Genomic DNA, 13,238 nt, shown 5'->3' on the forward strand with positions numbered 1-13,238 from the left:
CCCTTTAGATGTTCCAATTGGTGTTGGTGTCATCTTCGAGAATTGAAGTGTTCAATTAAGGCGTCATATCCAAATTGATTGAACTTCAGGTGTTAAATATTGATGGATCGAAAATACGGACCATTACAGTTGCTTGAACTTCTTATCAACCTTTTATTTTATTTTTTTTGTTTTAATTGTTTTGTAGAGAGAAGTCTCTTGCTTTAGATAATTGATGATGTCAACCCGTAGTGTAATATGGGGTTAATTATATGTTACCCTAGTTAACTATATTAATGTGGTTATGAAAATAAAATATCTAAATCCACTTATTCTAATGTCATTGATTTTATTAATAAAAATAAAAAAAATAAATGATAAAAATATAATTTTAACATTCCAGTTGATTATGTCGATATTCGCTATCACAGTACTATCCGTCACTCAATTGAAATACTAAATATATATATATATATATATATTTGATAAAATCGTAGGTAAATAGATCTAGATGTTTTACTTTTAACTATAGGGATGTTAATGTAATTTTTTAAAATATAAGGATTGAAAAACTAAAAATAAATAATTACAAGAGAATAATATATAATTAATCCGATTATGATGCAATATGATTCACATAGAGGTGGATGATTACTTAGTCATCATATCTGCCCCATTGATTGCTTAATCTCCTTCTCGCCCTAATCAACCATTTCAGTAGAACACGGTTCCTTTGATCGCTTGTTTTAACCAATTGGGAACGGAGAAATGAATGAGAAGACGACAGCCTGTGGCGCAGAGAGCCCCTAAGGCATCGTGACACGTGGCGTCGAGAGGAGTCATCGGTGACGCTGACGCGGCGGAAAAGCGCTCCGGGTCCCGCTCCCCGCCACTCGGTTCTGATCCACGTTTCGTGGCCGGAGTCGTTACAATCACCTCAACCACGTATTTATTTCCTGTTAGACTCGCCGCAGGAAACCCCCATACCGGGCCTATAGAAGGGCAGCTCCTGTTGTGTTTTTCCTTCGTGATCCAATGGAAGAGAGGCGTTTGCCGAACCCTGCTCGCGAATCCACACCAACAAACATGTGGCCGAGGATTTTTCCTCCAGGTCAGGTGCCGGCCGATTTCGAGTGGTGGAGACAACCGAAGCTTTTAATCCGCTTCGACTCCCGACAGGTGGCGGTTAGCGCAGTGGAGGGGTGCCGGTGACGTGGCATAAAGCGCAGATAAAGCTCCTCGCTTTTCATCGTCTCTCCACCTCTCTTTGAATCCGTCGCGGCCATAAATTATTATTGTGGCCACCGTTTCTTCGCTTTTCTCTCTCTCTCTCTCTCTCTTCGCTTTTCGTACGTGTGACATTCTGGTTGGCCCCAAACAGAGACTAACTCTAATTGGGAGTGAAAGGTGTCCCACTCTCCACCCACATCTTTACTCTTCCATTGTGAGCCTTCCGATTTATACACTCCATTTTTTTGGTATTTATCCACACTCCTAATCAATTTTTCAGCCATATTTCAACCTCACCATATAATAATAATATGACAAAATTTTCACAAAATTTTAATTTGAGATTTTCCATACCAATCCTTTTGAATTTTGATAATAATATATTTGCTATTTATAAATTTTGATATAGTACATATATATATACATTAATATTCTGTTTAATCATGATTAGTGTATTAATATTAGTTAACAATCAAACAATAGCTAATTGATGTATATAATTTTACATTTTAAATTTAAAAGGATAAAATACAAATATATACATGTAATTTTGAGATAATAAATAATATTAGGATGAATTCATCAGAAAAACCCCTCCTTTTTTATTTTTTCCTTCTTCCATTTATTTGATTTACAGAAATACTTATATATATTTGGAGCATAATCTGAAATTTTAAGATTATTTTGGTATTACTGAAAGAAAAAATGGTGCTCTACTAGAAATTTGAATGTGAGGGGTGTTCTATGCATTAAGGAGAAACAGAGGGGTGTTTTGGGGAAGTCGCCCATAATATTAAACTAATATCCGTAGAAATAAAAGAGAAGGGAATAAAAAGAAGGCGAACGGAAGTCCGCCACGTGTCGGTGGCTTTGGGCGTCCTCAACCACAAGAACGGGGTGGTTTCTGGTATTTCCCACGGCGGAAAGGGCAAGCCCTGCCCCACGCCGACGTGGCAATCTCCTCTGGATATTTAGGGAGCGACTTCTCCCCCATCTTCCTCCTTCATTCCCTTCGATCCCGATCGAGCTCGGCGTTCTATGCCCTGCTGTTCCCTTGCTCCAGATCCGTTCTCCATGGCCAAAGTTCTCTTCTAGCTCGGACTCCCGCGGTGCTTGTTCCTCGGTTGAAGCTCCCGTTGGTGTTCTCTCTTTCTTTCGAGGGCTTCTCGATCGTAGGCTCCAACTTTCGCAGGAATCTCCCTTCCTTCCCTTCTTTTCTGTTGCTGATCGGGTTGATGCCTCATGGAGTTCTGGTGCAGTAGACGGTCTGGTTCTTGATTTGTCTCCTGTTTGTTTCTTTTCTTCCCCCTCGCCCCTCTCGAAGAGTTCAAAGGGGAAAGGAAGTGATTAGCTGTTTCTTGAGGTCTATGTTGTTTGTAAGCGACTCTTGGTGAGTTGGAGGTAGGGAGTCATCCAAGTTGTTGTCTCAAAGAAAAGGAGAGTAACCAGAGAAGGGAGAAAAGGGGTGGAGGAAATTTCCTGGAGGGACTTCTGCAGCACTTGATCTCAATGGACATGAAGGTATGTGTCTCTGATTTCTTGATCTAGTTGTTTTCTCTATCCAATTTCTGTTTATAGAATTGAAATATGTTGGTTTCTGCTTGGGGTCTTTGTTATTTGTATTAGTTGCCTTTTGATGCTTTGACATAGCTCACTCACTGATTATAAAGCATAATCTACCAAAGAGATAGCTTTGTCTGTCCAAAAAGATTTTGGTTGGAAGATTATAAAGCATAATCTACCAAAGAGATAGCTTTGTCTGTCCAAAAAGATTTTGGTGGCTTCCAACTTTTGGTAACCAGTTTCTTGCCATTTTTAGTTTATCAAATCACATTAAGAGCAAGATATGATTTTCAGGGGAGGTTTCCCTTCAAGAAAAATAAAAAGCTGCGATTTTTTTTTTTTTTTTTGTGTTGTTGTGATTGGTTGTCATAGTCATTGATGTGAAGAACTTTATGGAATTGAACACCGACCCTGCTTTTTTGCACATATATGGAGGAGGAATATGCAAGAGTGAATGTTGAGGTGTATTTGACCAATTGTAACTTTATTTGATCTTGAAATTGGTTATTGGGAAGAGATTTCTTTTGTTTGTTATAACAACTGAGAACAATTCTCTAAGAATTGGTAGGCAGTGGAGGACAAGTGAACAAGCATCTAACAACCATGAGGTTTGGGAAGGTCAAGATGGCATGCAACACTAATCATGCATGACAGATTTTGCTTTTGGATACAGTGATGCTTTATTCTCAGTGAATCAACTTTGCCGCTATATCGATGCCTCATGATAATCTAATCTTCTAGTGATACTAAATGATACATGAGGAGTTAGATAGATAATATGGTGGTTCCAAGATTGCAAAGAACTTACAGCTATAATTCTTTTTTTGTTGAATACCAGGACAAGCGCGTTCCGTCTGTCAATGGCATCTGTATGTCAAACAAGCGAAATAAGCGGCTATATGTTCACATTAGACCATCCATTGATCAAGCTCAGTTGAAGGAATTTGCTTCATCAACAAAGGAGCTGCCTATTAGGGTATTTTTCTCCCATAAAAAACTTTAATACTGTTATAATATTCTTCTGTTTAGCAAGATTCTTAATGGAAAGTGATCCTCGTTCACTAGGTGAGGAAACCTTACACGATAACAAAGCAGAGAGAAAGGTGGACAGAAGAAGAGCATGAAAAGTTTCTGGAAGCTATAAAACTCCATGGCCGTGTTTGGCATCGAATACAAGGTGCTTCATCGGCAGTAATCACTTATCTTGACATTAGGCTCTAAACCTTTGTTCTTGTTCTGATTAAGAGTCTTCCTGCAGAACATATTGGTACCAAATCTGCCATTCAGATCAGAAGTCATGCACAGAAGTTTTTCTCAAAGGTGAACTTATTTTTCCTCCAATTATTATTTCTCTTCCATTATCTGTTCCTCCAGTAATTATTTATTCATTACGATGGGTATTAAGACTATTCCTATGTGGCTTTTTTCCCACAGAATTAGTGAACAACATTTCTGATTTCGGTTGCCTTGTAATATAGGTTGACCGCAACTGGGGTACGGGAAATGCGATTGAGATTCCTCCTCCTCGACCAAAGCGAAAGCCGTTGCACCCGTATCCTCGTAAGCTGGAGAATTTATGCACAACCAGAGTTCCAGATACGAAGCGACCAGAACAATCTTCTTCACCAATTCCATCTTTCTCTGAACAAGAGAGTGGATCACCTGTATCAGTCTTGTCTGCAGTTGGATCAGAAACATCACCATTGTCATCTGTGGTTGGGTCAGATCCAGTAGAATTGTCACTGAGTGAACCAGAGAATAGATGTTGCTCGCCTACCTCATCTGTGGAAGGAGAGGAAAGAATTTTGTCCAAAGATCCAGCATCTAATGGTTCAAATAAACTAGATAAATCTCCACTGGTACATTCTTTAATCCTTAATTATTTATTTATGAAGATAAATTAAAATCATTAGTATTGAATTGCTGTATTCCATGTTGCAGGAGTTATATTTGGGTTCGCAAGATCAGATCCATCCTAAAGAATGTTCACCGGTGGAACCACAACTGACTAGTCTGAAACTCTTTGGAAGAACAGTCTTGGTAGCCAATTCTCAGAAAACATGCTCTTCTGATGATGGAAATGCCACACGATGTTTCATGTCATTGCCAAGTGCTGATGTTGGCTCTCATGAAGAGAAAATTGACACAGATATGCAGAATCAAGCTCCAGGATTGGGACACTTTCTGCCACATGAATATACAAGTGGGAAAACGGGCAGAATTCCGTGCGATGTTGCTGCACTGTCTATGTACTACTTTTTGGCCCCAAATGGCGTTCAAAAGAACTCAGCTGATGAAATGGTTGCTCCAATGCCTTTCTGGTCGACATTCTATGGAAGTCTACCTATCTCATTCACCAACCAACTGAACACGAGGTTGAAACAGGATCTGCCTCAAACCAGTACTGAAGCCCCTTCTCAAACAATTGCCATAGAAGAAGGTTCCTCAGTTGGTTCCAATTCACCTTCTGCTTGGAATGAGAGCATAATGGATGACGGTAACCACACTGCAGTAGGCTATGAAGGTTCAGGATTTCCACAGGAGCACATGCGTGCCTTCAAGCTAAAGCCGAGTGAGAACTCAGCTTTCATTAGCGTCAAAGCAAGCAAGATCAAGTCCACGAGGGGCTTTGTGCCCTATGAAAGATGTAAGATTGGAAAATAAGCACAGGATTACTCGGAGATGAACAATGGAGACAGTTGAGCTAAGGATGTGCTTGTAGAGACCTTTAACCTTGTATCCGTCTTGTGCAGTCTGCACAGATGTTTGTAAACATCACGTGAATTGTATCTCATATATACTCTCATAGATAGGCTGACAGATGCTGTAAGATACAATCTCAGCTTCCTTTTTGTATCTAATATCAGGTAATTTCTGTTGGAAACTTTATCCTGTAATTTTTATCATTTCTTTCATAGGCTGTCATTCTTGTGCAGGCATCCCTTCTGTTACCTGTTGGATTTTTGTGGCTTGCAAATTCATGAACTCTTTATCCTGTGTTTTGTCAAGTCAGACTGAGATCCACTAGTAAGAATCTGTTGAATAAGCATACATGCAGTCTGTGTGAGACAGTTGTTCTCACTCTTCATCATCTGCTGGAACAAATAAGCTTGTTGTTCACATTTTTCCTGAGTCCATGATCCATGTAAAGAATAGGAAATCATTTGTCTCAATTCTAAGCTTACCACACATTACCACCATCTCATTTGCAGCCAGCCACAGGTGTTGAAGAAGGAACTCAAAAGAACTAGTGCACGCTTATATGTTTATCAACACAAAGCAGTATTTAAGGATTGTGGATTCTGCCACAATCACAATTTTTGAACCAAAACCTAAACTTGTCATCTCTAACAGCAGCAACATCATTCTTTTTTTTTACATTTGTACAGTGCTGATGGTTCAATTGACTACTCAAAAGAGAATACATGACATATGTCATTGAAATTTTGCTAGTTCTTATACCACAATTAGTATGCTCAGTACTATCAGTCAGTACAACTGTACCCATCAATATGATTGTTGTCAGTCCCCAAATCATGTTGCATTGGGCCTGACAGATGATGTTATGACAAGGAAACATGGAGAAAGGAGTCAGGATTCTACAGGCTATTATCCATCCAACAGAATGGAATGTCCAGATCAGGCTCAATCCCTTGAATGTAAATCAGCTTAGGTTTACTTGACTGCTGGCTTCTGGATGATGTTTCTTTGACAAAGTTTCTTGCTGTGTTGATGGGTTTGAATCTTCAAACTGGAATCAGCTATGTGCTTTCATTCAAGGGTTCATGATATTTATTAGGAGTCGATGACCAAAGACTACTTCTGATGGCATTCTTCATCGTCGTGTGATAGCCTGCATCATTCAGTTGTTAATTTCACAGAAATAACTCTAAAAATTCGCAGCATTAGAGGAGAAACTAAAGCATACACAAACTTCAAATGCTAACCAATCTCCAGAAGAAGCACAGCTATTTACTATTTGGAGATAACGACACTCGAAGCCCACTATAAAAGGTACCTCAAGTACATTCCCAAGGACACAATCTTTTCTGTTGGAAAGCTAGTTGAATCATCTGAATCAACTACTACCTTAGGCATCAAAGGGACCTTATCGGAAGAAAGAGAATACGTCGCATGTGTTGTGAAAAGATTATTACTTACCCCAAGGCAATTAGTTCTATCTCAGTGTAAGAAAATCTTTCATTCTCAATGCAGTGTTAATAACAAAGTTTATGCATTGATTATAGACAATGAAAGTTATGACAATATTATATCCAAATTACTAGCGAGGCACCTAAAATTACAGACAGAGACTCATCCAACACTATACAACCTAGGGTGGATTAAAGAAGGCCCAATTGTCACCGTAACTGAGAATTGTAGAGTTCTTTTCTCAATTGAGAAAAGTTACAAGGAGGAAGTTATATATGAGGTAGTTGATATGGATGCGTGCCATGTACTACTTGGAAGATCATGGTAGTATGATGTGAATGCAATCCACGTTAGAAGAAAGAATGTTTATGTGTTCTGGTGGAATGGAAAGAAGATTGTCATTCTATCGACTAACAAAAAGGAAGATGAAACCAACACTTCTAAAGTAGAGGGGAAGTCTCTCTTATCTATTTCCAACTCTGTGCAAGAATTTCATTGCCAATTCTAAAGAAACAAGAGTATGCTATGCTCTTATTGTAAAGGAAGAAAAGCCACCCGAAGCAAAGATTTCAAACGAATTAAGATCGATATTGGAAGAAATCAAAGAGATCACCCCTGAAGAGTTACCGGATGAACTACCACCCATAAGAGATATTCAGTACCAAATTGATTTGACTCTAGGAGCAAGTCTACCAAATTTACCTCACTACCGGATGAACCCAAAAGAGAATGAGATGCTGAGGGAGAAGGTAGAAAAGTTGATACAAAAGAGATATTAAAAAAAGTATGAGCCAAAGTGCAGTCCTAACTTTGTTGACACCTAAGAAGTTGGAAGCTAGTAATGCCAAGTACAAGAAAGCAATTGATAAGCATAGGAGAGAGAATATGTTCAAGGAAGAAGATGCGGTTTTGGTGTATTTGCAAAAAGAGAGATTTCCCATATGCACTTACAACAAATTGAATCCGAAGATATATGGTCCCTACATGGTCTTAAAGAAAATCAATAACAATGCTTATGTAATTGATTTACTAGATGATTGGGGGATCTCAAAGACCTTCAATGTTGCAGACTTACATAACTACTTTTCAAATGAGAATCCATTTTATCCAAACATAAACTCGAGGATGAGTTTTTTCACAAGTGGCGAGGATGAATGCAAAACAAGCAGAAGAAGACTATTTTCAAAGAACAAGCTACCCACTTATCACTTTTATTTATCCCACATTGTTAATTTTTATGTTTTATATTTCTTTCAATAGTCCCACATTGTAGTTAGTTAGTTTTGAAGGCCTAGAACTAATATAAATAAATGCCTCTTCTAAGCCTATGAAATCATAAAAAAGAAATATTTTCAAGTATTGTGAAGGTTTCTCCACCATAAGGAGTTGATTTTCCTCATCAGGTCAGTTGTTAGAATCTTTTCTAGTAGTAATTTCTTATTTTTGTTTCTGTCCTGCATCAACCTTGGATCTTTTGTCGCGTAAGCGTTCAGTGCTTACGAAGTTTATGCTTGTAATTTGCATTGTTTATCAAGTGTTTATTAAAATATCTACTTATGGGATCCCGAATTAAACGCTTCTGCTAACTCGTCCTCTTTTTTATTGGTCCTTAAGGGGACCCAAAAAGGTTTCGGATAGGCTGACTCTTTGCGGATGGACATGCAAGGGCATCGACTTAGACAAAATTAGCTAAGTTCGTGATACAACAATTACCAATACATAATTTTCATACATTGCTATAATTTTGTCTATTAATATAAATCAAGTCAATTTAGATACTCTATGATCATCACAAATCTAACTTTTATCAACCATTGGCAAAAGATACTTATTTATAAAAGTTACATAGATCATTCAAGTCACAGTAAGTTAAAAATCAAAAGAACATATATATTTCCACTATTCAATGTGTTTAGAAACCTTATGCAAATGATTCGAAGGGCTTCGTATCTGACATCAACATAAAGAAATTGCAGGTGATACATGAGTCCTAATATATGCTGAAGTACCAATCCTGCAAGTTTTGGTGTCGGACATGGACACGACTAGAGCACTCATATCAATAAATTAAAGGTTCACATTACAAGAAACAATCTATGGAACCATACCGACCATATATGAGATCGGAACGCGAAGCAAAGGCAATCGACGGCTTCAAATTTAGGGTTATAAACTACATGGAGATTAGAAATCAACGATGGACGAAACTACATACAGACGAGCAAAGCTGTACTTGTGGATTGGCGGACGTGTTTCCTAGTATTCGGAGGATAAAACGAGGAGATCAGGAGGGTGGGTGGTACCTCGGATTCGTGGAGGTGGATATGCAGGGTAGAAGCCTCCTCTCCACACGCCATAGCTATTCATGTCTCCGCCGTCTTCTTCGTCTTCGCCTCTCCCACCGCTTCCTCTTAAGGCTTCGTCATATTGGGCCGGCCCAAGAAGACGTGGCTATAGGCCTTTTATGGGCTTCGAACGAGATCAAGGGAGCCACACCTTCCGCACGTGCGAACCATGGAAGCACACCAGTTCCGCTCACCTGCCACGTCACCCATCCTAGACAAACGAATAGAACGCATCGCAGCCGTCAATGTGAGATCCAACAGCGGAACGATACACTCCCACGGATCGACCCCTGCCCGCGCCCCAAACTCTTCTATAAATACCGTCCGCCTTTACTGCAATCGGGTCAAAGACTTCCTTCCTCCGTTACCTTTACCTCTTCTCCAAGCGTTCTCTTTTGGATCGATCGATTGTGGGCGCAATGTCCGGCCGCGGAAAGGGAGGCAAGGGTCTCGGCAAGGGCGGGGCGAAGCGTCACCGAAAAGTTCTCCGCGACAACATCCAGGGCATCACCAAGCCGGCCATCCGCCGCCTTGCCCGCCGTGGTGGTGTCAAGCGCATCAGCGGCCTTATCTACGAGGAGACCCGCGGCGTCCTCAAGATCTTCCTCGAGAACGTCATCCGAGATGCCGTCACGTACACGGAGCACGCCCGCCGGAAGACCGTCACCGCCATGGACGTCGTCTACGCTCTTAAGCGCCAGGGCCGTACTCTCTACGGGTTCGGTGGTTGAGCTGTCCCTTTTCGAGTGCCGCCGTCGACGTCGGCGGCGGGGTTTGGGGCCGTGGGCTAGCTAGGGTTAGGGTTCCTCTTCTGGTTGGATTTCTGAAGAAGATGTGTTTAGATAGTAAGTTCGGAATATTGCCTTCTGCTATTGAGAAACTGAACGATCTAACTTCATCTAATTTTATTGGGTGATTAATGTTTTAGTTAATTTGACGGAAATATCTCACGGAAGGGCAAAGGGAGGTTGATTTATGATAAATACATATTTAATGTGGATGTAATTAAAAAGGGCTTAAAATTAATAATGTAAAACATCTTTAGTGTTGAGAGTGGGATTTGAACCCACGCCCTTTCGGACCAGAACCTTAATCTGGCGTCTTAGACTAACTCGGCCATCTCAACGTTATTACATTATTCCTCAATAATATTATCCGATATTTCAATTTTTTTGTCATGGTGTCTATATTATTAGATTTATCATAATAATCTAAGCTGACTGCAATAAATCTAAGTTAAAAAAAAATGTGATCCTTGTCTTTACTAACTAGAATTTTCTATTTTTATCATTGAAAATTTAAATGCTTAGAACAAGGAGTTGTCTCCCTCTACTTTACAATTCAAGTAATAGCTTGGACTTGAATAAGGTGTAAACAAGGTGTTCACCCATGCAATTTATTGTTTGAGATGAAAAATATAGAGCCTCACCTGCTCATGGAAGATCCTCAACTCACATGGTTCTTACGGTGAAGGTGGAGGTGTTATATATATATATATATATAGTGTCTGTGTGTGTATTGCTGGCCAATTTTATTAAAATGTATGAAAGATAGCCACTGTATTAGAATGGTGAGAAAAAGCTTGTTATTTTTTCTAGGAAAAGTTACCTATCCTTCCGGTACCAGCTTTCCCACCCGTTCGGTGGCTGGGAAACCAGCGTGGGACCCGCGTAAGACGGTGATGTCAATAGACGGTAGAAAATAAAAAAGAATGGAGAATCGGGGAATCAAAATTGACTATCGTGATGCACGTCACAAAGAACGGATGGTCAACGCGGGCACGTTTAGGCTCCCACAAGTCTTCGGTCAGACCAAACGCGGCAAGCCAGCTTGTCCGATGCGGGAATCAGACGTGTCCCAATGTCTATGTTTCACCTAATGGCATTCTTTAAGCGGCTCTGATGCTGCCGATCTTGACATTGTAGAAACATCCGTCTCCTTTCCGTGGAACTTTCGATCGAGTCAAATAATATCACCGGCCACATAAACATATAGGTTTGAGTATCCAATGTCCATATAAACTACATGAATTTAAAAGAAAAACACAGAACGAATTAAAAAAATCATTTTTATAAAAAAAAGAAGAAAATTCTAGTGTTGCCAGACCATTCGCTGTGCCCCACCGGGGCCCGCTGCGCTGAACCACTTGTGAGTCGCGTCTCTGACGAGGGTGTCGTTCACCTCGCAGAACATCCCGGCCCAACCCCTGGGTTCGATCGGCTCCGACCCAAGGCCGGGCGCCCGATCCCTCGACCCCAGGTTGGTCGTCTCCTTCCAGTCGGCGACGTAGGTCGACACCCGCCGGCGGAACTTGGCCTTGAACTCGTCCCAGGCTTGGTACTTGTAGTGGTTCACCCGGGCCTGCCTTGCCGCCGCCCACCGCGTCCTGAACCCCTCCCTCAGCCTGAAGTGGTGGACCGAGTTGACCAGCGAGTGGGCGACCGCGTCGAGCCGCACCACCGACTTGTGCCGCTGCTCCTTCCGCCGCCGGCACGTGTACCCCTGGGTGACCCCGAGGCGGGGGTGGGCTCGGTGGCCCGATGGCCCGAACTCCAGGCATCGGATGGAGACCTGCCCCACCTCCGGCTCGACTGCCAGGAGCGAGCCCATCATGGATCTGTCGGGGCGATCGGAGTCAGCCCAGGCCGGGGAGAAGACGAACTCGTCAACGTCGAGGAACGCCATCCACTCGCAGGCGTCCCGGTTTGCCGCCGCGCAGTGGGAGAGCCCGGCCTCCTGCGTCTTCGGCCACGGCCAGTAGCGAGTGGTCACGTTGAACCCTTCCGAGCCGAGTCGACTCACCGCCGCGTCCAACTCGTCCTCGCTCCCGTTGTCGTACAGGAAGAAGCGCCCGACGCCGACACCGGCGTGGTACGCCACCCACTCCGGGAGGAATTTGGCGACGTTGTAGACCATCGTGCAGGCGCAGACTCGTGCGCGGCCCGGCAATGCCTTGCTGTCGGTCTCTTGGACGCGTGGCGTGCGGTAGCTGGCCACAGTCGGGATCGGCGCCGCCTCGGGTTCGGTCGCGAGGGACACCCGCATAGGCACGGCACTTGAAAAGTCGGCGGCGGGTGGGTGGGGGCAGCGGAAGACCTCCTGGGCGGAGGAAGTGGCGATGGTCCAGGCAACGGGACCTCCTCCAGAGACGGGGGAGAAGACGCAGCGGAGGCCCGCGGCGGGGCGGCCGATTCCCTGCCGGTGGTTGACGCTCTTGGCGAACACGATGACGTCGTGGGTTGTGGAGAGCGACTCGTAGGTGAGCCGTGTTGACCAACGGATCATCTCTCGCGGTGGGTCCTCCTGGCCGCGAGACGAAGCCGCCGCGGAGGTGGCTCCGGAGAGGCGCGGGGTGTAGAAGGGACGGACGCGGCGAACACTATTCGGGAGGGAGCAGCGGAAGGAGGAAGGGCCGGCGGGGAGGGCTGGGGAGGTGGCGCCCGTATGGAAGAGGCAAAAGAGCTTGGCGCCACCGGCTGCGGCAGAGGAACTATTAAGAGGGAGGAGGAGAAGCACCTCCCAGTCAGGGAGGAGGACGGAATCCATGGGAAGCGGGGATTGGAGGCGGCGGAGGGATTCGGGGAGCTCGTGGACGGCATGGTTCATTAGGCGGTCGATGGGCTGCGTCAGGGTGGCGGGGTTAAGTGCGGCGGGTGGGAGGAAGTCGCGGGAGACATGGAAGGAGAAGGAGGCAGCGAGGAGGACGAAGACGCCGATTGATAGCAGTGACGTCGTGAGCTTCCGCCGCATCGTTGCGCTAACGGAATCAGAAGGCGAGGAAGAGGGGCCGGGTCGACATACCATCGAGGTTTCCATGCCACAACATTACTACTAGAAATACGATTAGAAGACTGGTGATACTCGTGGGTCCCTCGGTGGACCCACTCACGACGTTCCTTAAGGAAGCTAATTAGGGAGCTTAACGGAGATTAGTGGTGAATTAGGGTGCTTAATGTCTGATTTCGGTCA

The 13,238-nt window shown here is 43.3% G+C and overlaps 3 protein-coding genes across 3 annotated transcripts; 2 read left to right on the forward strand and 1 right to left on the reverse strand.

Annotated features, from left to right (window-relative positions):
- The first annotated feature begins 2,190 nt into the window (after positions 1 to 2,190).
- Positions 2,191 to 5,721, forward strand: LOC103979665 (protein REVEILLE 1). Its single transcript, XM_009395836.3, has 6 exons — positions 2,191 to 2,730; positions 3,611 to 3,748; positions 3,838 to 3,949; positions 4,031 to 4,092; positions 4,251 to 4,631; positions 4,714 to 5,721. Exons 1-6 carry the CDS (start codon positions 2,719 to 2,721, stop codon positions 5,434 to 5,436), a joined length of 1,428 nt encoding a protein of 475 aa, XP_009394111.2. The 5' UTR covers positions 2,191 to 2,718; the 3' UTR covers positions 5,437 to 5,721.
- A 3,881-nt stretch (positions 5,722 to 9,602) lies between these two features.
- LOC103979653 (histone H4) lies at positions 9,603 to 10,172 on the forward strand. The gene has a single exon (XM_009395819.3). The coding sequence runs from the start codon at positions 9,689 to 9,691 to the stop codon at positions 9,998 to 10,000; it is 312 nt and encodes a 103-aa protein (XP_009394094.1). The 5' UTR covers positions 9,603 to 9,688; the 3' UTR covers positions 10,001 to 10,172.
- A 1,064-nt stretch (positions 10,173 to 11,236) lies between these two features.
- On the reverse strand, positions 11,237 to 13,107 carry LOC135629744 (glycosyltransferase family 92 protein RCOM_0530710-like). The gene has a single exon (XM_065137624.1). It carries the CDS (start codon positions 13,083 to 13,085, stop codon positions 11,361 to 11,363), a length of 1,725 nt encoding a protein of 574 aa, XP_064993696.1. The 5' UTR covers positions 13,086 to 13,107; the 3' UTR covers positions 11,237 to 11,360.
- Between the last annotated feature and the right edge of the window lie 131 nt (positions 13,108 to 13,238).

This window comes from Musa acuminata, chromosome BXJ3-1, assembly GCF_036884655.1.
Source record: "Musa acuminata AAA Group cultivar baxijiao chromosome BXJ3-1, Cavendish_Baxijiao_AAA, whole genome shotgun sequence".
NCBI lineage: Eukaryota > Viridiplantae > Streptophyta > Magnoliopsida > Zingiberales > Musaceae > Musa > Musa acuminata.

Coding starts and splice junctions, on each gene's coding strand:
- LOC103979665 (XM_009395836.3), top strand. Junction 3,950..4,030: donor TGTTTGGCATCGAATACAAG/GTGCTTCATCGG, acceptor GTCTTCCTGCAG/AACATATTGGTACCAAATCT. Junction 4,093..4,250: donor CACAGAAGTTTTTCTCAAAG/GTGAACTTATTT, acceptor CTTGTAATATAG/GTTGACCGCAACTGGGGTAC.
- LOC103979653 (XM_009395819.3), top strand. CDS start 9,689: ATGTCCGGCCGCGGAAAGGGAGGCAAGGGTCTCGGCAAGGGCGGGGCG.
- LOC135629744 (XM_065137624.1), bottom strand. CDS start 13,085: ATGGAAACCTCGATGGTATGTCGACCCGGCCCCTCTTCCTCGCCTTCT.